We start from the raw sequence: 23,553 nt of genomic DNA on the forward strand, positions 1-23,553 counted from the left end.
TCTTAAACATTGACTTTAAACACTACAAGTTTTCATTTCCTGCTGTGCAGGAAAATTCTCAGTAACAAAAGAGTAAGCAAATGTAGATCCTACATCTGTACAGTAGCTCCTGTCCCCTAAAAGGAGCATGTACGTAAAACGAACTGGAAAAGTGGGTTAAGGAAAAAGTGTATATATGAGATGAGATTGGGGTATAAACATGTGAATGTTTGCAATCAGCAGCTGGCTGGCTCTCCCTGATGGCCTCCACATCCTGGTATATACTGCAGGGGAACAACCTAAATGCACAGAGGATGTGCTCCCATAAATATTATGATTGCAATATAAATCCTACATATACACACACACATCATATATACACACATCAGCCGCTCATTAAAAACACACCACTCTTCAAATCTAAACCCCCTCAACCATTTTTAGGTGAGGATGAAAAAAGAAAATTGTTTGAAATAAAAGAGAATTCCCAGTAGGGGAAATAATGATATGAAGCATTGTGTTCACTTTGTTTATCAAGCAGCTCTTCAGGCCTCTGGTGAAGCCTGGGTGCTTACACAAGCAAAAGCCTTTCAGCAGCATCTGCAGCCAGCTGCATTTCTGCATTACAGGTACACTGCAGGCTCCTCACCCGCCACGGCACAGCACAGCTGCCCCTGGCAACCCTGCTCCAGGTGCGCCTGTGCCCTCGACACCCCTAAACTCCACCACCTCTGTCTGCCGCCCACACCAGCCTAGGTCCCTGCAGATAACCCCTGTACACACACACACACACACACACACACACACACACACACACACACACACACACACACACACACACACACACACACACACACACACACACACACACACACACACACACACACACACACACACACCTCCTACCAGCCAGTATATAACCTCTAAACACCTATAACCAGTTGCAAGACAAGCTATGGCAGCTCATGTCCCCGCCACCTCCTTGCCCAACAACTCCCACCAGGCCCATACAACACCTCCTAAAAGCCTCCAGACCAGCCCTCCATCACCACCTACTCAACCTCCATCCCCACACAACACCCATACCACAGGCTCTCTCTCTTTACCTTTCCCTGCAACCAGAGGAAGTAAGAGAAAAACAGCCCCTTTTTCCATGTTAAAGTCTTGGCTCTGTTTTGGGATCAGAGACTAACTCCTCCAAGATCCAGGCGTCGTCTTCTCCAAACAGAGTGACAGAAGAAGAAGCTGCATTAGCTCCTCTGCTTATTCCACTCAGGATTGTACTGCTTTGATTCTACTGTTATGAGTCACATAGTGCACCTGCGTCCATGTGTTAAGCAGTGACAAATAGAAGCCCTGCGCCCATTTACACAACAAAGAGATGTACCCCGCAAGGCAACCAATCTTTCTCTGCCTCCCTCCCTGTCTCCTGGCACCACCCCCCCATATCCCCTTCACCTACTTCAGGAGGGGAGAGGCAGCGTGCGTTTCCCACTCCGCTGCTTTCCTCTCTCTGTTCCTGACAAACTAGTATTCAAACACAAATTCAGAGAAAAAAACACATCTCTTTTATGTCCTGTGTCTTGTTCCATATTTGATTTCAGAGGAACAGCGGTGGAGCTCGCGATTATCACAACTCCCAAAAGCAAATCCAGTCTCTGAGCCACCCTCATCAAAGCACCCCTTCTTGTTCTCTGGGGATGAAGCATTCAGCACAAAAGTAAAGAGGGATCTCTGCTAAAACCAGTTGCTTTTTTTTAAATAAAAGCATCGGCCGGTACCAGTGGCTGGGAAGTTAAGGCAAGGCTTAATCGCCCGCTTTGAGAATCCACCAGGATTTTCACAATGAACATCTGACTTAGTGATTTATGCATATTAATGAGGCCCGGCCCAGGAGGAGGCAAGCTGAGCTCCACACTTCCTCTGCATTCTAATGTCTTCTGCTCCACCGGGATTATTACCCATGGAAATGTCTCTGATTCTGCACTATTAATCGCTGTCTGTCCTCCTGTTTGCCTACATAATGACTAATTAAACATCAAAAGAGCAGCGCCGGGGATCCGCTCTGACAGCTCTGTACCCCGCGCCCCGCATAGCCCCGCGTCCCAGGAGAGGAGCTGAGGAGACCACGCTGTGACAGGACAGACCCCAAAATCAATCACCCCAATGTACACACACACACACACACACACACACACACACACACACACACACACACACACACACACACACACACACACACACACACACACACACACACACACACACACACACACACACACACACACACACACACACACACACACACACACACACACACACACACACACACACACACACACACACCAAGGCAGGGCTATGGGCTCCCTTACACATCAACCAGGTACCACCGGTGCCACTGCAGAGGACGTCTTTGAATAGTCAAGGAAAACAAGTAAAATCCCAGAAAGGTTTGTGTGACATTGATGTCAACAGCTCTTTGTCTGTCATTGTGTGTGTATGTGTGTGTTTGTTTGTGTGTGTTTGGTTAAGCTCACTGAGAGATCTATTTATATATGAGAGGCATGGCAGGCAGATGAAATGATCTTCCACTCACAGATGAAGGCAGACCAGGAGGGACCTTGCGAACTTTCTTTGTTTGTAGAGGATCTGTGAAAAGATAAAACAGGTTTGAGGCAATAGAATGGGCCTTTGTTGGATGTAAACAACACAACACTCACTGGCATAAAGAGAGGAACGAAGAAGATGCCATCCCTGGCCTAACATTCTTTCTTGCACACAATCAAGTCAAATCAAAAACAATTTGTCATGTATGTCAAAACAATTTGTGAGTGTTGTGCAATCGATTGTAATCATCAGGATAATCATTATTAGTGTTAAAATAGGAGTTTAAATGGCTAAGCAAAAGTCCTTAATCCATTAAAAACACAGGGACTCTTGCAGGCTTGTTCATGGAGTTAGTGAAAACAGATCAATGGTCTCTTACAAACAATGTCACATCCAGTAAAACAAGTACTCTGGCTTCGTCTTTGCTACATCGTTTGGTCAGCTTGAGGTTTAGAAGTGTGTCAGCACATACTGCTCTAAACATGATACTAGACTATAATGCCATTGTCAGGGACTTGATAACTTGCCCTGCTCTGTATCTCTATAGGTATGGGTTAATTGGCACTGACCAATGGGAGTAGGTTCCGGTAGGGGGCGTCTTCTGGGGTTGGCCCCGGTGAAGGGAGGGTAGAAGGGAGGGGCCGTTTTCCCTGATGTAGTCACAGGCCCAGGACTTACCAGACCAATGTCCGGCCGCAGATTGGCCTGGAGGAGACAACAGTGAAACAACAGATAAGTGGAGAACAGCAGTGTGAAACTAGTGTGTGTGTGTGTGTGTGTGTGTGTGTGTGTGTGTGTGTGTGTGTGTGTGTGTGTGTGTGTGTGTGTGTGTGTGTGTGTGTGTGAGAGAGATGAGGGACGGGGTACTCATACAGTCAGGGGGTGATCTTATGTACTGTCAAATAATATCAGGGAGACACTTGGCCATGAATCAGCCATTCCCCTAATGATCTATTAAATAGCATGAATCAATCCATTGAACAGCTTTATGGAGATGTGCTCCAGTGGGAATAAGGGGCCACTGTGTGTTACGCTACCATAATTCACTAACAACCTGCCCTCAGACAAAATACATTTCTCTTTAACGGTGAAGACAGTAAATACCTATTTTCACAGCAGCAGATGAGCGCAGACACCTCAATTAATGCATGTCCACTTAGTAGTAAAATAGTTATTTTTCAAAATGTCATAGATATGTTAATGAATGCTTCCTGTGGAACTGACAAAAGGTATAATGTTCTTTTGAAAACATTCTGAAAAAATGGTACTGTTCTATAATGCTGGTAAATGGTGCTTTGTTATGGAGCATCAGCATAAGAAATCTAATCACAAGACACACATTTCAGTTACTATTTTTTATACACAGTCATTTTTGTACTCCTGTGTGCACCACTGTTAGCAGCTCTACTGAACTCCAATGAGAAATCCATCCAATCAGTCTGACCTAGTGATTTCCCTCTCCTCCAGCCTGCAGTGGAACGGTATTGATCAGCAGCGATCACGGCCTGAGGGCATCTTCAGATACAACCAGGGACATGTCCTGACTTGCAGGAGCAGCTCTTTGAAGGGAGAGGGCGCAGGGAGGTGCAGGGGGTGAGAGGAGGTGCAGGGGGTGAGAGGAGGGCAGCTCAAGGCTCATTAAACCATCTGTCTGATCCCAGGATCTGTGGGCTCCCCCGAAAACCACGCTGGCTTAACTGGACAAAACGTCCGTCCCAGAGACCTGGGAGTCACCAGGCCACCAGCCTGCTGGACCTGTGTCTGATCTCAGGGACACGTATCCAATTAGTGGAGGAGAGCCGAGATGACACAGAGCTGTCCCAAAACCTGTCTCTGATCTGACAGGCCCAGATTAGTGGGCTGGAGTCCTGAGTCCTCAGCACCCTCCTCTCATGTTTACTGTGTCATGTGACTGAGTTGAGGCAGCCTCTGGAAGGTTCCAGCAGCCTCCAGGCTCCGCCAGTATCCACTCCACTCCAGTGACCACTGTGTCCCCAGCAAACAGACCAATTATGGGCGTGGACCAATTAGTCTAATTTGCTGCGGACCGTAAGTGGAGAAGGAAGGAGGGTCGAGGTGAGTGAGGATTCCTCAGAGAGAGCTGCTCTGGAGACTGGAACCCTCGTGTGCTCCCAGGAAACACTACAGTAGTTCCTAGCCACCGTGCTTCTACACCTGCATTGCTTGCTGTTTGGGGTTTTAGGCTGGGTTTCTGTACAGCACTTTGTGTCATCAGCTGATGTAAGAAGGGCTTTATAAATAAAGTCGGAAGTTTACATGCACTTAAGTTGGAGTCATTAAAAAAAAAATTCAACCACTCCACAAATTTCTTGTCAACAAACTATAGTTCTGGCAAGTCGGTTAGGACATCTACTTTGTGCATGACACAAGTCATCTTTCCAACAATTGTTTACAGACAGATTATTTCACTTATAATTCACTGTATCACAATTCCAGTGGGTCAGAAGTTTACATACACTAAGTTGACTGTGCCTTTAAACAACTTGGAAAATTCCAGAAAATGATGTCATGGCTAGAAGCTTCTGATAGGCTAATTGACATCATTTGAGTCAATTTGAGGAGTACCTGTGGATGTATTTCAAGGGCTACCTTCAAACTCAGTGCCTCTTTGCTTGACATCATGGGAAAATCAAAAGAAACCAGCCAAGACCTCAGAAATAAAATTGTAGACCTCCACAAGTCTGGTTCATCCTTGGGAGCAATTTACAAACAACTGAAGGTACCACGTTCATCTGTACAAACAATAGTATGCAAGTATAAACACCATGGGACCACGCAGCCGTCATACCGCTCAGGAAGGAAACGCGTTCTGTCTCTTAGAGATGAACGTACTTTGGTGTGAAAAGTGCAGAGCAATCCCAGAACAGCAAAGGACCTTGTGAAGATGCTGGAGGAAACAGGTACAAAAGTATCTACATCCACAGTAAAACGAGTACTATATCGACATAACCTGAAGGGCCGCTCAGCTAGGAAGAAGCCACTGCTCCAAAACCGCCATAAAAAAGCCAGACTACGGTTTGCAACTGCACATGGGGACAAAGATCGTACTTTTTGGAGAAATGTCCTCTGGTCTGATGAAACAAAAATAGAATTGTTTGGCCATAATGACCATCGTTATGTTTGGAGGAAAAAGGGGGAGGCTTGCAAGCCGAAGAACACCATCCAAACCGATAAGCACACCATCCCAACCATGAAGCACCGGGTGGCAGTATCATGTTGTGGGGGTGCTTTGCTGCAGGAGGGACTGGTGCACTTCACAAAATAGATGGACATTGACCCCAAGTATACTTCCAAAGTTGTGGACAAATGGCTTAAGGACAACAAAGGCAAGGTATTGGAGTGGCCATCACAAAGCCCTGACCTCAATCCGATAGAAAATGTTTGGGCAGAACTGAAAAAGAGCGTGCGCGAGCAAGGAGGCCTACAAACCTGACTCAGTTACACCAGCTCGGTCAGGAGGAATGGGCCAAAAATTCACCAAACTTATTGTGGGAAGCTTGTGGAAGGCTACTTGAAATGTTTGACCCAAGTTAAACAATTTAAAGGCAACGCTACCAAATACTAATTGAGTGTATGTAAACTTCTGACCCACTGGGAATGTGATGAAAGAAATAAAAGCTGAAATATATCATTCTCTCTACTATAATTCTGACATTTCACATTCTTAAAATAATATGGTGATCCTAACTGACCTAAAACAGGGAATTTTTGATTGGGAATAAATGTCAGGAATTGTGAAAAACTGAGTTTAAATGTATTTGGCTAAGGTGTATGTAAACTTCCGACTTCAACTGTAGGTCAGAGGGAGGGCTATGACCTAGGTCAATGGCCCCAAAAATGTTCATCATCATTATTATTATCTGGATTCCCTGGGTATTTCACCTACTATAAATACAAAATATACTGCTCAAAAAAATAAAGGGAACACTTAAACAACACAATGTAACTCCAAGTCAATCACACTTCTGTGAAATCAAACTGTCCACTTAAGAAGCAACACTGATTGACAATACATTTCACATGCTGTTGTGCAAATGGAATAGACAACAGGTGGAAATTATAGGCAATAAGCAAGACACCCCCAATAAAAGAGTGGTTCTGCAGGTGGAGACCACAGACCACTTCTCAGTTCCTATCCTTCCTGGCTGATGTTTTGGTCACTTTTGAATGCTGGCAGTGCTTTCACTCTAGTGGTAGCATGAGACGGAGTCTACAACCCACACAAGTGGCTCAGGTAGTGCAGCTCATCCAGGATGGCACATCAATGCGAGCTGTGGCAAGAAGGTTTGCTGTGTCTGTCAGCGTAGTGTCCAGAGCATGGAGGCGATACCAGGAGACAGGCAAGTACATCAGGAGATGTGGAGGAGGCCGTAGGAGGGCAACAACCCAGCAGCAGGACCGCTACCTCCGCCTTTGTGCAAGGAGGAGCAGGAGGAGCACTGCCAGAGCCCTGCAAAATGACCTCCAGCAGGCCACAAATGTGCATGTGTCTGCTCAAACGGTCAGAAACAGACTCCATGAGGGTGGTATGAGGGCCCGACATCCACAGGTGGGGGTTGTGCTTACAGCCCAACACCGTGCAGGACGTTTGGCATTTGCCAGAGAACACCAAGATTGGCAAATTCGCCACTGGCGCCCTGTGCTCTTCACAGATGAAAGCAGGTTCACACTGAGCACATGTGACAGACGTGACAGAGTCTGGAGACGCCGTGGATAACGTTCTGCTGCCTGCAACATCCTCCAGCATGACTGGTTTGGCGGTGGGTCAGTCATGGTGTGGGGTGGCATTTCTTTGGGGGGCCGCACAGCCCTCCATGTGCTCGCCAGAGGTAGCCTGACTGCCATTAGGTACCGAGATGAGATCCTCAGACCCCTTGTGAGACCATATGCTGGTGCGGTTGGCCCTGGGTTCCTCCTAATGCAAGACAATGCTAGACCTCATGTGGCTGGAGTGTGTCAGCAGTTCCTGCAAGAGGAAGGCATTGATGCTATGGACTGGCCCGCCCGTTCCCCAGACCTGAATCCAATTGAGCACATCTGGGACACCATGTCTCGCTCCATCCACCAACGCCACGTTGCACCACAGATTGTCCAGGAGTTGGCGGATGCTTTAGTCCAGGTCTGGGCGGAGATCCCTCAGGAGACCATCCGCCACCTCATCAGGAGCATGCCCAGGCGTTGTAGGGAGGTCATACAGGCACGTGGAGGCCACACACACTACTGAGCCTCATTTTGACTTGTTTTAACCTATTGACACGGCCGGATAAAAAACGTACCCGATTTAATCTGGTTACTACTCCTGCCCAGTAACTAGAATATGCATATAATTATTGGCTTTGGATAGAAAACACCCTAAAGTTTCTAAAACTGTTTGAATGGTGTCTGTGAGTATAACAGAACTCATATGGCAGGCAAAAACCTGAGAAGATTCTGAACAGGAAGTGCCCTCTCTGACAAGATCTTGTTCTTCTTGTCTCTGTTTATTGAAGACTGAGGATCTTTGCTGTAACGTGACACTTCCTACGGCTCCCATAGGCTCTCAGAGCCCGGGAAAAAGCTGAATGATATCGAGGCAGCCCCAGGCTGAAACACATTTACGCTTTTGGCAAGTGGCCAATCAGAGGACAATGGGCTTAGGCGCGTGCACGAGTCGACCCCGTGCTTTATTTTCTTTCCTCTTTTTACCTAAACGCAGATTCCCGGTCGGAATATTATCGCTTTTTTACGAGAAAAATGGCATAAAATTTATTTTAAACAGCGGTTGACATGCTTCGAAGTACGGTAATGTAATATTTAGAATTTTTTGGTCACGAAATGCGCCATGCTCGCCACCCTTATTTACCCTTTCGGATAGTGTCTTGAACGCACGAACAAAACGCCGCTATTTGGATATAACAATGGATTATTTGGGACCAAACCAACATTTGTTATTGAAGTAGAAGTCCTGGGAGTGCATTCTGACGAAGAACACCAAAGGTAATAAAATTTTTCTTATAGTAAATCTGACTTTGGTGAGTGCTAAACTTGCTGGGTGTCTAAATAGCTAGCCCTGTGATGCCGGGCTATCTACTGAGAATATTGCAAAATGTGCTTTCACCGAAAAGCTATTTTAAAATCGGACATATCGAGTGCATAGAGGAGTTCTGTATCTATAATTCTTAAAATAATTGTTATGCTTTTTGTGAACGTTTATCGTGAGTAATTTAGTAAATTTTTTGTAAATTCACCGGAAGTTTGCGGGGGGTATGCTAGTTCTGAACGTCACATGCTAATGTAAAAAGCTGGTTTTTGATATAAATATGAACTTGATTGAACAAAACATGCATGTATTGTATAACATAATGTCCTAGGTGTGTCATCTGATGAAGATCATCAAAGGTTAGTGCTGCATTTAGCTGTCTTCTGGGTTTTTGTGACATTATATGCTAGCTTGAAAAAATGGGTGTCTGATTATTTCTGGCTGGGAACTCTGCTGACATAATCTAATGTTTTGCTTTCGTTGTAAAGCCTTTTTGAAATCGGACAGTGTGGTTAGATTAACGAGAGTCTTGTCTTTAAAATGCTGTAAAATAGTCATATGTTTGAGAAATTGAAGTAATAGCATTTCTAAGGTATTTGAATAACGCGCCACAGGATTCCACTGGCTGTTACGTAGGTGGGACGATTTTGTCCCACCGGCCCTAGAGAAGTTAAGGACATTACATCAAAGTTGGATCAGCCTGTAGTGTGGTTTTCCACTTTAATTTTGAGTGTGACTCCAAATCCAGACCTCCATGGGTTGATAAATTGAATTTCCATTGATTATTTTTGTGTGATTTTGTTGTCAGCACATTCAACTATGTAAAGAAAAAAGTATTTAATAAGATTATTTATTTCATTCAGATCTAGGATGTGTTGTTTAAGTGTTCCCTTTATTTTTTTGAGCAGTGTATTTCCCCAAAATCAAAACCCCTCACAATAACGGCAAAATGGCAGTGAGGTGGTATTTTAAAAATACCATAGATTCTGATTTTAACAGATTGGAATGAAGGCCATCAAGTCCTGTGAAAATCAAGTTTGCCACTGCTTTACTGCAGTAGAAATGAAGGGAGAAGCAGGCTCTGCAAACTGACAACCTGTCACAGAGGCCACTGCATTGACATTGACATGGCACAACAGACCAGACCAGACTCACTTCTGCTGCCTTTGTTCAATGATATTTAATCCTTCCAGCTATATTAGCTGGTGTTTCTTTTATAGGAACTACTGCATGGAACAAAAACCATTCAAGAGCCACAAGAGGTCAGATGAAATACCAATTACCATGTAATCTACAGTACACATAGTAAAGCATAGGAAACTCCAGCGAGGCCAGGGTTTATTGGTTGTTGATTACATAGATCTTCAAATCATCAGAATCCTATTTAAAGATGACAGAAAATGTTATGCTTGCATGAAACTAAACCCATATCTTTGATATTCTGGAGAGAAAAAAAGAGACTATTGAGACGAAGAAGAAAACAGACAGAGAAGAGAATTGAGTGAAATTGAGTTTAACAGCCAAGGCTTGTTCTGTTCTGTAGTCAATGTGTGACTGTCTAAGGAGAAGGAGAAAATGTCCTCCAATAACACACTTGCATCAAATGACATTGCAGTCAATCATGTTGTTAAAGCCCAATACCCGACACAAGACTTTATTATGTCAAGAATTTCCTGAATCACAGGGCTTTCTGCCCAAGCCTCTTCACATCTCAATGATCATCTCCACTGTGAAATGTCACGCAGATTTGAGGAGATAATGGGAGTCGTCTGTCAACTGCATCCTGTCACTTTAATCAGGGTAATCTGTCTCGCAGGAGGCACACAGGAGCTACCTGCGGAACAGAGCGCTGCTGCCGCCACGGCAACACAGCAACCCGGCAACCTGCCAACCCCTCTCGCTCCCTCTTTCTCCCACTCTCTCTTCCCTGTTCTCCTACTTTCTCCCCCCACACCCCAGCCCTGTTCATTACCTCATCCCACTGGGGACATAGGCCCAACTCAACATGGGCACACAGAACAGTATGCCCGCACTCCCAGTGAGAGAGGGATGATATGCTGAAGGCCTTCAATTAAATCAGATTTCCTGCTATTATGATCAAGGCAGAATAACACCTTACCATACCACAAAGACAATGAGTGGATACATTGGGATCTTTTTCTTTTACTGGTGTGCAGATAACAACTATCCAAAAAGATGAAGCCAGAAGGTTAAAAACACGGGTTGATTATGGTGAGACCGACATGTTCTGTGTAAAAAAGGAACAGTGGAATAAGGGGCCACAGCTGGCTACAACACTCTGAATATCTAACCCAATAAGACATGGGGACTTCTTCATCACGTTCAAATTATGCAATAATCCGTTGCTGAGCGAGGCAATTTGCTTAGACTTGACGACAAGCCCACAACTGATGGTCTGTTTGGCAGATATCTGGCGCTATTACGGTAGTTTCCAAAAACCAACCTCTTAATAGATTGATTGTTTGTTTCGAATTTCCATTCTTGGTCCTCCGAGAAGAAAATACAATGTTACCTTTTATTAGGTTAGTGTGGATGGATTATGAAATCTCCAGCATATGGGGGTTGTGAACATTCAGGCTGCTCATTAAAAGATAAACAATGCCTGATAATCTTTGCACCAGAGAGACTTTGCTCATGCGTGATTCGGCTGGGCAAGATTCAGCGGTCGAGCCCTGTCGATAATCACTAGAAGGGTTACACAATATTAATAACGTCTTTTCCAGCCAGCATTCTTCCTACATTCTCTAAAGAATGAAATTACTTTTTTGGTCTTCCTGTTTTTTTTTTCTAGGACCAGACAAACTGAATCTCTGCCAGCCTCAGATCTCAGCAGCTGCAGGCCTGCATCAATTCCCCAGTTCCCACACAAAATGTCTGAACTGGCATTCCATCTCCAAAAGCTCTTTTATGAATGAGTAAACGAGCTTTCAACTTACATCAGCTATATTTTCACTGTGTCTGACTGGAAGCGCAGACCTCTGTATGACCACATAGTTGTTAGTAGTAATGTGTACAGTGTGTACAGTGAGGGGATAGAGAGGTGAAGGGTACTACTCTGACACATGATTAGCTTGGGGTTAAACGAGTGTGTTAACAAGTGAGTCAATGAGGTCAGAGGCTCCCTTGATCTTTGGGTTAAGCCAAAAGAGGTGGTCTCTATCTTTTAAAGACATCTTTCAGACGTAGCCCTAAACCTAATCTTAAAGTCCAGACTCACAAACCCCTAATCCCAATATCATTGACCATAATGTGGATTATAAACGCTCAGTACTGGGAACAGTGGAGGGTGGAGCAGACCCTGATGGAAGCCATTTTCCGTGGAACTTCTCCTACTGGTCTCACAGCCAGGGCAGAGGGAAAGGAAATACAGAGATACTCGAGATAGAGTGGGCAGAGTCCGAAAAACAGTGAGTGAGAGCGAAAGAGGAGAACAGAGAGAAGAATGAATGAGGGAGAGAAAGAGGAGGAAAGAGAGAGAATATGAGAGCTCTCCCCATTGACTTGCTGACGTCAGACCGAGAGAGAGAGAGAGCTGTGGCTTGTGCACACAATCAGTCCTTTGTGTTGAACATCTGTGTGGCTGTGAGAGGGGATCTGGGCTGAGCTTGGCTGTGCTCACTGACCCTGGCTTAATGGAGGTGCTGAAAGTGGTGTTTCTCTGTGGTTTCGGGCTGCCCCTGCTAGACTACACAGGGCACGGAGCAACTCCTCAGCCCAGGCAGCGAAGACCTGAGGACACTCCACTGTAATCACTCACTCATTATCTAAGCCTCCACAACTCAGAATATTCTCATGAGCTTTCTTGTTCGCTTCATAAACCATCTCCGGTGCAAACATTCCTTTTCACTCTAATTATACTAACAACAAAGGCATTTTATCTGATGAGCTGGACATGCCAATTAGTTTTAACAATGTATTGAAAATGCCCAAACAAGGAGAACTAAACAAGCAGAGTTCACCACACTATATTTACAGTATAGTCATTTAGCAGATGCGCTTATCCAGCACGACTTACAGTAGTGAGTGCATACATTTTCTTAGTGGTACCTGGTGTGAATTGAACCCACAACCCTGGTGTTACAAGTGCCATGCTCTACCAACAGAGCCACACTAAGCAGTAAATAGCAGATATCAAACTTACCTGGCAGCCAGACACGCCAGGCTCTCTCCCATAGGCTGGAAATTGAGCCCTCTCTGCTGATTTACCTGTGGAGACAGAACATTTTAGACAAAAACCATTGACACCACATCATGGTCTAGAAATCATCGTTCTTATTCATTGTGTCTTGAAATGACAAGGTAATATCCTAATTCACTTTCACACTTATACCGGTCACATATGATGCCACACATTAGGACATAAACCACTGCTCCATATCATAATGCAGATCTGTACAAAATGTTATTTAGAATACGTATTCCTTAAGCTATAAGAGATCCTCCTAGACAGAGTTGCTCCATCAGTGTCACACATTTAGTGAGCAGCACTCCTCCTGAGAGAGACGCTTCCAGGCAGCCGTCAGGAAAACAAATAAAACACACGACGCACAACGCACATGAATCATGCTCCTCACAATATACTAAACTCAGCAGTTTTACTCCGGCGGAAAAAAACAAGAGATTCCTACAAGAAAATGATAAACAACTTTAACCACATCGTACATTATTTTTGTCAGACTTTCAAACATTGCAAGCACCAGACGCAGGACTGGAACAACATTGGGTTTACTCTGGGGAAAAGGTAGATATTCTAGTGAGTTTAAAACTTGCATAGCCAGGTGATTTTGTTACGCTCTGACTGAACAGAACATCATACTGGCATGCCCAGGTGAACAGAGGCACATGTTGGAGGATTCACATCTCTGAGTATTGCTGCGGGGTACAATCGTACTGCAACTGCACACAGTCTCCAGAGAGCTTGAGAGGAAGCTGCCGAAATCAGGTAAGGTGGTTTAACTGACAACGCTGCTTCCCTTTCAGTAGCAACACAACTCATTTGATATGATATAACATTTCTAGGTTAGCTCTCTCACAAAGGAAGGAGCATTTAGTTGTGGGTTAACTACATACCCTGAGCCACCGCAGAGGGAGAGAACATCTGTCTTGGCTGACTAAAAAGGTTATACCTGTTGTTTTTTTTTACATTTCCTGAGCTGCACCTCAGGCTCAGCGTGGTTTGGTCTCCATCAGTATCACTTAGTCCCTCTGTCTCTCCCCTGTGAGGAGATCCTCGTGCCCACAGTGAAATATTCATCCCCAGCATGTGTTTTGTCACACACCCTGTCCACCGTGAATAATTGATGGCTGAGTGTTATTGTTTCTCAGGAAAACTTCCTCTCTCTCCAGGTCTGGCCCTACCTAAATACCTACCTACCTGTCAGGGAGAGAGGTAGCTAGCTAGTGGCCAGGCAGGCAGCTCCCCTGAACCTCTGGAGCACAACCCGGCCAAGCCAAGCGTTGTAACATGCCCAGGGACCTGAGCACAGTCAACAACGCTGCAATTCAGCCCAAACCGAGGGGAAAACATCCCTGAGGAACCCAACGGTAAACAGGCATTTAACTGTTTAGCGTGCCGCCACGCATGATCTAAGAGCGCAGCATTGGTAAACAAAGAGATGTTCCCATTCTGATGTCACTGCACTTACCAGCACACCCCTGTGTTTACCACAGCAACATGTGCAGATACAGAGGATGATAACAATACTGAGATATAGATACATTTATTTTTAGATAGATATATCTAAATATATACACACAGTTGAAGTCGGGAGTTTACATACACTTAGGTTGGAGTCATTTTTAAAACTTGTTTTTCAACCACTCCACAAGTGTCTTGTTAACTAACTATAGTTATGGCAAGTCGGTTAGGACATCTACTTTGTGCATGACACAAGTAATTTTTCCAACAATTGTTTACAGACATTATTTAACTTATAATTCACTGTATCACAATTCCAGTGGGTCAGAGGTTTACATACACTAAGTTGACTGTGCCTTTAAACAGCTTGGAAAATTCCAGAAAATGATGTCATGGCTTTAGAAGCTTCTGATAGGCTAATTGACATCATTTGAGTCTGAGCTCAACTTCCTGACTGATGTCTTGAGATGTTGCTTCAATATATCCACATAATTCTCCTCCCTCATGATGCCATCTATTTTGTGAAGTGCACCAGTCTCTCCTGCAGCAAAGCACCCCCACAACATGATGCTGCCACCCCCGCGCTTCACAGTTGGGATGGTGTTCTTCAGCTTGCAAACGTCCCCCTTTTCCCTCCAAACATAACGATGGTCATTATGGCCAAACAATTCTAATTTTGTTTCATCAGACCAGAGGACATTTCTCAAAAAAATACAATCTTTGTCCCCATGTGCAGTTGCAAACCGTAGTCTGCCTTTTTTTATGGCGGTTTTGGAGCAATGGCTTCTTCCTTGCTGAGCGGCCTTTCAGGTTATGTCGATATAGGACTCGTTTTACTGTGGATATAGATACTTTTGTACCTGTTTCCTCCAGTATCTTCAAGGTCCTTTGCTGTTGTTCTGGGATTGATTTGCACTTTTCACACCAAAGTATGTTCATCTCGTTGAGACAGAACGCGTCTCCTTCCTGAGCGGTATTACCGCTGTGTGGTCCCATGGTGTTTATACTTGCGTACTATTGTTTGTACAGATGAACGTGGTACCTTCAGGTGTTTGGAAATTGCGCCCAAGGATGAACCAGACTTGTTGAGGTCTACAATTTTATTTCTGGTCTCTTAGCTGATTTCTTTTGATTTTCCCATGATGTCAAGCAAAGAGGCACTGAGTTTGAAGGTAGGCCTTGAAATACATCCACAGGTACACCTCCAATTGACTCAAATTATGTCAATTAGCCTATCAGAAGCTTCTAAAGCCATGACATCATTTTCTGGAATTTTCCAAGTTGTTAAAAGGCACAGTCAACTTAGTGTATGTAAAATTCTGACCCACTGTCTTTAAACAATTGTTGGAAAAATTACTTGTGTCATGCACAAAGTAGATGTCCTAACCGACTTGCCAAAACTATAGTTTGTTAACAAGACATTTGTGGACTGGTTGAAAAATGAGTTTTAATGACTCCAACCTAAGTGTATGTAAACTTCCGACTTCAACTGTATATATATTTATATAAAATGTATTAATATTTTAGATGTGTATAAGATGTGTGCTACTACACTGTATAGAAATCCACAGCATGTGTTTTTATATTTAAGGGGGAGGACAAGACAAAATACTAAAGTCTGTACATCAAAAGGAAAACCCCAAAAAACAGCGATGATTCAAATGCTAACCATTATATAACATTTTTTTGACTGTTTTAAATATAATGCCACACGGTATATTTTGGGGTGAGGTTGTACAATCTCATAGGCAAAAATGCTTTCAGTGGGTAATGTAGAAACCTTTCAGTGGATCATGTAGAAACCTTTAAGAATGTTCCAGTTTGAAAGAAAGAACAGGGTGTCAAAGAGAAGCTTCTGTAGAAGATCCATAGGTGCTCAACACACAAACACAAAGATTAGAAAACAATGGGGGCTCGCTCATAACATACAGTCATCTACATGATGAAAGCCTCCAAAAAGGAATATGGGGGAGAAAAAGTGTCTTGGAATGTCAAATATCAACAATGTAAGACAGCCCAGCTATTGCAATTGCAATTTGTTTAAGTGTTACTGGCGAGTGTTTGTGCCAAGCAGGCTGCTGGCTGCGACGCTGATGTTTGAGGAACCGGTGCCAGCTAGCGCAGCTGTGAGGCCACTGCCCCACCCCCGTCGCCCACCCACCCCAACACTCACTCACCCTCCACACCCCCCACTCTCTCCTCCATGAGCAAAATGAGTCACCCGGAGGAGAAGGATGCAGTGGGCAGTGGCGAGGGGAAGGGCCAAGTGGGAGTGTGGCTAGAGATTAACTTCAGGATCTGGTGTAGAGGTCACTGATTAACAGGGTTCTGGGCTCGGCTCGCCTGCCTTGCTGCCTGCCTGATGCGGATGCTCCTCTAACCCTTGTTTTATCTAATCACATCCTCCATCTCTCCTTAGCACTGCTAGAGGAGTGACAGGCTAGAGGGGCTCTGTGATCAATAACCTGCCTGGCCCAGCACTCCCCTCTGTCTCCCCCTGCCTGTCCCCCTGGAAGCCACCAGCAGGCAGTTCCCCTCCGTAATAGGACACATCCTACATTATAGAAACCCTCTGACTGGGATGATTAATGGAGCCAAATCATCACACTTAAGAGCAGAGCGCATGTGGAGTGTGATGTGTTGGTCGAGGACACAGTACAAGACCTGGGAGAGAGACTCTCACATGCCAGTGGCTGAGGGGAGGCAGACAGCCAGGGCAGGATCCCTGTGCTTTGATTGTAGAGGGCACTGCTGCTGCTGCTGCTGCTGCTGCCGAGACTGCTAACTCAGCCATTTAGAAACTTGGTTGAAGGAAACTTGGCTCAAGAAAAACCCAAGGAAGCTTTCTACAATACTTTAACAAAAGACGCCTAACAGAAAAGTAAAAGGTAGACTGGCTAGCGTTCCATCAAAGAGCACCTAAAGTCTATGGCCTGGCTGTCTTGCGATGAAAGTTAATCCAGGAAAACATCAGAATGAATAGCAATTTACAGCTAATAGGTACATTCAAGGGTATCACTCAACGTTTGTTAAACCACTAATCATGTGAAGTGATGGAGAAGTTGATCACAGGTCTGGTGGATGTGTGTTCAAGATGCTGAAGCAGTGAAGAACAAGTGATGATAAATCAGGTGGAACAGATTGGCACTTAGGTTTTTCTTCTAGAGCCGAGCGAGCACCCAAATTAGCCCGACAAATACACCCTCATCACAACACAGCGCTCTCCTCTGTCTCTAGCAGACATAACTCAATCTGAGGAGAATAGGTCCCCGTAATAACCTATATTTACAGAGCCAGAACATGACTCGAGCCATTAAATCTTAATTCTCTTTTATGAAGCACTGAAGTCTGAAACAAGACCTCATCCATCAAAGCCCACTAACGTTGTGAGCGAAAAGAGGAACGAAAACCATGAGAACAAGGGACCAATTTCACCAGAGGAGTCGCAGGCCTGACACTTTCCAGGGCATTAGCCATGCTGTTTATTATCTCCCCAAGCAGGCCTGTCCTATCACAGCCAGCCTGGCATTCACAACAGCAGCGCTAATATCATTATTACAAGATTTGTTCTGAGCAGGTGCAGTCGGTCTACAGAAAGCAATATTCTCTCCAACTGTTTCATTTTTTGATTCTTGTCTGTGACAGTTTATATTTTGTATTTTTTTAATACATTTTTGTACTTCCCTAGACTACGGTGTGTTGATGGATAGGATGGTAAGTAAATTCATCATTCTGCTAGCGAGGAAGAAGCCCGGGTTGTCCAGGTGTCCATCAAGAACAGTGTTGACACCGGCGCAGACGCAATCCCCCAGACACATGATGCAAAAACAACAAGAATAAACCGGCTTAATAACAGCCATCACAGCAGATGATCTAAATATAAATGAAGTCCACTGGGTCAGACACCTTGGATAATACTGTGGCTCCTAGCCAAATCAATAGCAATGATGACACCGGCTCAATATGAAAATCAATTTGAACGGAAAAAGGCTTCCTTCAATTCTGGCATACGACTGTCTGAATGTATACGTATCACAATATACATTTGGCATTTTGAATGGGCATTATGATTATGATCGCCTAAAATTGAAAACAGTTTTGACATTGAATGCAATGCAATAGAGGAGTTGCGAATCATTATGTTGAACAGTTACCATCAATACCAAAAATAGAACAGATATGTCTATGCTAGTGTGCAGCAGTCGAGAAATTGATTTGCCCTCCACCCTACAATTCAACCTTACTGAATTGAATGACTTGCTTAGATAGGGTATAATGAGTGAGTGAGGTATAAACAGCATCTGCAACATGAAATATTGAAATGAAATTGGGATGCAGCTCAGAGACCTCAGAATGAAGGTGTTGTGAGGAGTCATTCACAGTATGGCTCCCTATTGATTGGAGCATGGCGGTGCTGTGCAGTGCGCCTTGTTTTGATACTCTGGGAGGTAGTGATCTAAGCATCTCTAGGGATCAATTCAAAACCCCAGCCACAAAAACAGCCAATTAGTGAGCTCTGCTCCGCTCTGCTCTGCTCCGCTCTACAGCATCTCCGATGCATTCCTACCAAGGGCCTCTTTGTTTTTCTACCCTGAGACCCCTCGACTCGCCTCGCTGGTAAGGAAGGCACGGACCAAATAAAACAAACACACAACACAGAATCAAATCAAAGTTTATAGGTCGTGTACACAGATTTGCAGATGTTATCACAGGTGCAGCGAAATGCTTATGTTTCTAGCTCCAAAAGTGCAGTAATACCTAGCAACAAAACAGTATACATAATCAAAAAGTAAATATCAGAACAAGCTATATCTGAACATAAATATAAACATATATACACTGAGTGTATAAAACATTAGGAACACCTTCCTAATATTGAGTTGCAGCTCCCCTTTTGCCCTCAGAACAGCCACAATTCGTCGGGGCATGGACTCTACAAGGTGTCGAAAGTGTTTCACAGGAATGCTGGCCTGTGTTGACAACAATACTTCCCACAGTTGTGTCAAGTTGGCTGGATGTCCTTTGGGTGGTAGACAATTCTTGATACACACAGGAAACTGTGTAGCTTGAAAAACACAGCAGCGTTGCAGTTCTTGACACACTCAAACAGGTGTGCCTGGCACCTACTACCATACCCTGTTCAAAGGCACTTAAATCTTTGTCTCGCCCATTCACCCTCTAAATGGCACACATACACAATCCATGTCTCAATTGTCTCAAGGCTTAAAGATCCTTCTTTAACCTGTCTCCTCCCCTTCATCTACACTGATTGAAGTGGATTTAACAAATGACATCAATAAGGGATCATAGCTTTCACCTGGAATCACCTGGTCAGTCTATGTCATTGAAAGAGCAGGTGTTCCTGTGTTGTACACTCAGTGTATATACACTACATGACCACAAGTATGTGGACACCTGCTCGTCGAACATCTCATTCCTAAATAATGGGCATTAATATGGAGTTGGTCCCCCTTTGCTACTATAACAGCCTCCACTCTTCTGGGAAGGCTTTCCACTAGATGTTGGAACATCTCTGTGGGGACTTGCTTCCATTCAGCCACAAGAGCATTAGTAAGGTCGGTCAGGCCTGGCACGCAGTTGTCATTCCAAATCATCCCAAGGGTGTTCGATGGGGTTGAGGTCTTGGCTCTGTGCAGGCCAGTCAAGTTCATTCAACACCAAACTCGACAAACCATTTCTGTATGGACCTCGCTTTGTGCACAGCGGCATTGTCATGCTGAAACAGGAAAGGGCCTTCCCCAAACTGTTGCCACAAAGTTGGAAGCACAGAATCGTCTAGAATGTCATTGTATGCTGTAGATTTCCCTTCACTGGAACTAAGGACCCTGAACCATGAAAAACAGGCCCAGACCATTATTCCTCCTCCACCAAACTTTACAGTTGGCAATATGCATCTGACAGGTAGAGCTATCCTGGCATCCAGTAAACCCATTCGTCTGTCGGACTGCCAGATACTAAAGCGTGATTCATCACTCCAGAGAATGCGTTTCCACTGCTCCAGATTCCAATGGCGGTGAGCTTTACACCATTCCAGCCAACGCTTAGCATTGCGCATGGTGATCTTAGGCTTGTGTGTGACTGCTCTGCAATGGAAAACCATTTCATGAAGCTCCCCTTGAACAGTTATTGTGCTGACGTTGCTTCCAGAGGCAGTTTGGAACTCGGTAGTTGATTGTTGCAACCGAGGACAGACGATTTCAACGCACTACATGCTTCAGCACTCAGCAGTCCCGTTCTGTGAGCTTGTGTGGCCTACCACTTTGCGGCTTAGCCGTTGTTGCTCCTAGACATTTCCACTTCAAAATAACAGCACTTACAGTTGACCGGGGCAGCTCTAGCAGAGCAGAAATTTGACGAACTGACTTGGAAAGGTGGCATCCTATGGCAGTGTCACGTTGAAAGTCACTGAGCACTTCAGTAAGGCCATTCTACTGCCAATGTTTGTCTATGGAGATTCCATGGCTGTGTGCTCAATTTTATACACCTGTCAGCAACGGGTGTGGCTGAAATAGCCAAATCCACTAATTTGATGGGGTGTCCACATACTTTTGTATATAGTGTATATATATAAATGGTGTGTATATACAATATGGACAGAATATGAATAGAAAAGGTGTGTACAGCAGTAGTTATATAGGATGAGCCATGACTAGAATACAGTATATACATATAAAGTGGGTAAAACAGTGTGTAAACATGAGGAAATAGAGGGTAATGCTAAAGCCAAATGAATAGATCATACATCTGTTCCCCCCTCTTTCTTTCCAGTGTGTGCTGTGCCTGTGAAGTAGCCCAACCCATGCTCCTGTCCCTGCTTTAGGAGTGCTAGCCAAGAACCTCAGTGCAATCCATTATCGCTGTCAAGTTAATGTTCCATGTTGAGCCATATGGCAGGGCTAACACACGCAATAAAATAAATTCCTTCAACTTGTTACAATCAGCACTTTCAGCTGTCCAAAAAACAAACATTAACAGATTTACATGCTGACCACACCGCTCACTTCACGTGCACGAGCGTTGCAAAAATAAATGTAAACATACATGTTATTCAATTATTGCACCCACACTGCTCGTGCGCGCCAACGAGCGTCTGTTTTGCCAAGCGCTAAAATAGAACGCGGTGCAAGTCCTGCCTCTCCCATCTCCTCATTGGTTTATAGAAGCAGATACTCATGTGCCATCTCCTCATTGGTTATACCCACGTGGGTAATTGAAATATGAACTGAGGTCAGTCGGTCGTCGTGGTAACTATGAAAGTTAGATGCCAATTACCATATAAAGTATAAAGAAGAAAAAGCCTGGAAGGAAGAGAGATGACTAGAAACGATTTGGTTGACCATTTTATGTGTGGATTAATTGTCGGAGTAGAGGACCTTGTGCATTTCAGGTAAAATAACAACTCAACGTTTATATCCCAGGACAAATTAGCTAGCAACTGCAAGCTAGCTAGCTAAATTGCCATAAATGTTTAATGCTTTTCGACCTGTCCCCAAATTAATATAATTGGTTCAGAGTTTGTTTTGATATTTCAACATGCGTATTGTGATCGCATTTGGTGTGGGGGGACAAAATCAAAGTGTGCACATAGCAAGGGCGCACGGCCGGTTTGGGTACGGTGTTATTGTGTTTGCTGCATTTTCTGTTGATATTCATGACAAAAACAGGAAAGCCAACAGGAAAAGAGAGAGACAGGGGGTGAAGAAGGGGTGTACTCAGGGACCTACAGTGGGAAAGTAAAACATAGGAAATTGATTTTAGACCACGTACTACAGAGCAGCTCCATTTCCACCCTGATATTCTACACTAACCCTGTAGTGGAAAGTTCTGGTATCTTTGGAAACCTTGACATAAAGCACTGCATTGGGCATGCTCAGTAGCTCCCAAACACAATCCACTGGCAGGCGCGACATTACAGCCGTGAACAAAGCAGCACACCCACTCACTGGCTTCCCCGGCTTTTAAAATGGAGCCTTTTGTTTCCTTCTCTCAAGTGTTTGTGTACATCCATCCTGTTGCAGGCTTTTGATGTATTCGCCAGGTTGTGTTTGACAGTAAATAAAAGCTGTGCTGTGAGCTGGGCTGGGGTTGTGGAGAGGTCAGCAGGGTGGTAAGGGTAGTACATCAGCCCCTCCTCCCTCTCTGATGTCGCAGTCAGTGCCCACAGCCCAGCCAGCCCAGTCCAGCTACCAGCAAGGCAGAGTCCCACACTGGGGGCACAATAAAGCTCTGGGGAAACAACTCTCTCTTCCCACCCTGAGCTCAGCATCAATTTCTGTTAATTACAGCCTTGTCAGCAGCAGCATTATTCAAACAGCCAACGCAAAATGTTAATGAGTTCTTTTGCATATTTATTTTATCCTTTGTTGAAATGTCATTGATTATTATGTTCTACGATGATGAATGCCTTCGCTGATGTGCTCTGATATGTAATTAGTCATTAGGTGGAATGAATAGATCAATTAAAAGAGAGGGACCGGGATTAAGAACAATCAGAATCAAACGAGGAGGAATCTAAGTAGAGCAAAATGAAACAGACTTGTTAAGGTGAGTCATGCTCGACAAAATGAAAAGGCTCTCTTTTAACAGCAAAGACAAGCTTCCTCCATCTCTCTCAAGTTCAGGATGGGAGGAGCATGAAATGGTTTTTAATCATGACAAGGACTCTAAATATTCAGCTGGATCAAAGACAACCTTCATTATAACACACAGCTTTCAGCCTTGAAGTATGCCTTTCAAAATGAAGTACTACTGGCCCTCTGGTACCTAGAGACAGAAGGGATTTGATTCCACTGGTGGTCTGTTCCTGTGTATAAGAGGAGAGGTGGATTTCCTGATTGTATTTATCCCAAATACCCCCAACCCCCACCACACAGGATAATCAGACAAGAAGCTTGGTCTATTTGATTTTTCCGCGTTGGTAAAAAGCAAAAAGGGGAGGGGGAAATGTTTTCGTTTGGCCTTTCCCGTTTTCGGAGCCTCACTATCCTCCAGCCAGTGCTTGCTATTCACAGGATGGAAAAAAATGCATTACTGCAGACCAGATGGGAACATTCCACATGACCAAACCAATCAATCACCTTGGTGGGACGCAGGTGCGACACAGCCGTGCTGCAACACACCATTTCACAGTCTATCGGGCACAAACACATGGCCACCAATCAATGGCACCCCGAGGACCCGCGAGAAGGGGGGTGCCTCCCCAGCTCTACTGGTTCATGGCTGATGACTTCATAATCACGCATCCATT

The 23,553-nt window shown here is 44.5% G+C and overlaps 1 protein-coding gene across 5 annotated transcripts in view; it reads right to left on the bottom strand.

Annotated features, from left to right (window-relative positions):
* Positions 1-23,553, bottom strand: part of LOC106587346 (transcription factor 12) — a 95,154-nt gene that overhangs the window by 29,738 nt on the left and 41,863 nt on the right. For all 5 annotated transcript variants that reach the window (XM_045709112.2, XM_045709109.2, XM_045709114.2 and 2 more), the window contains exons 6-8: positions 12,789-12,853; positions 3,156-3,291; positions 2,576-2,628 (exon numbers count right to left, since the gene is read on the bottom strand). In XM_045709112.2, coding sequence (XP_045565068.1) covers positions 2,576-2,628; positions 3,156-3,291; positions 12,789-12,853 — 254 coding nt within the window. The remainder of the gene's footprint in view (positions 1-2,575; positions 2,629-3,155; positions 3,292-12,788; positions 12,854-23,553) is intronic.

This window comes from Salmo salar, chromosome 26, assembly GCF_965601325.2.
Source record: "Salmo salar chromosome 26, fSalSal1, whole genome shotgun sequence".
Taxonomy (NCBI): domain Eukaryota; kingdom Metazoa; phylum Chordata; class Actinopteri; order Salmoniformes; family Salmonidae; genus Salmo; species Salmo salar.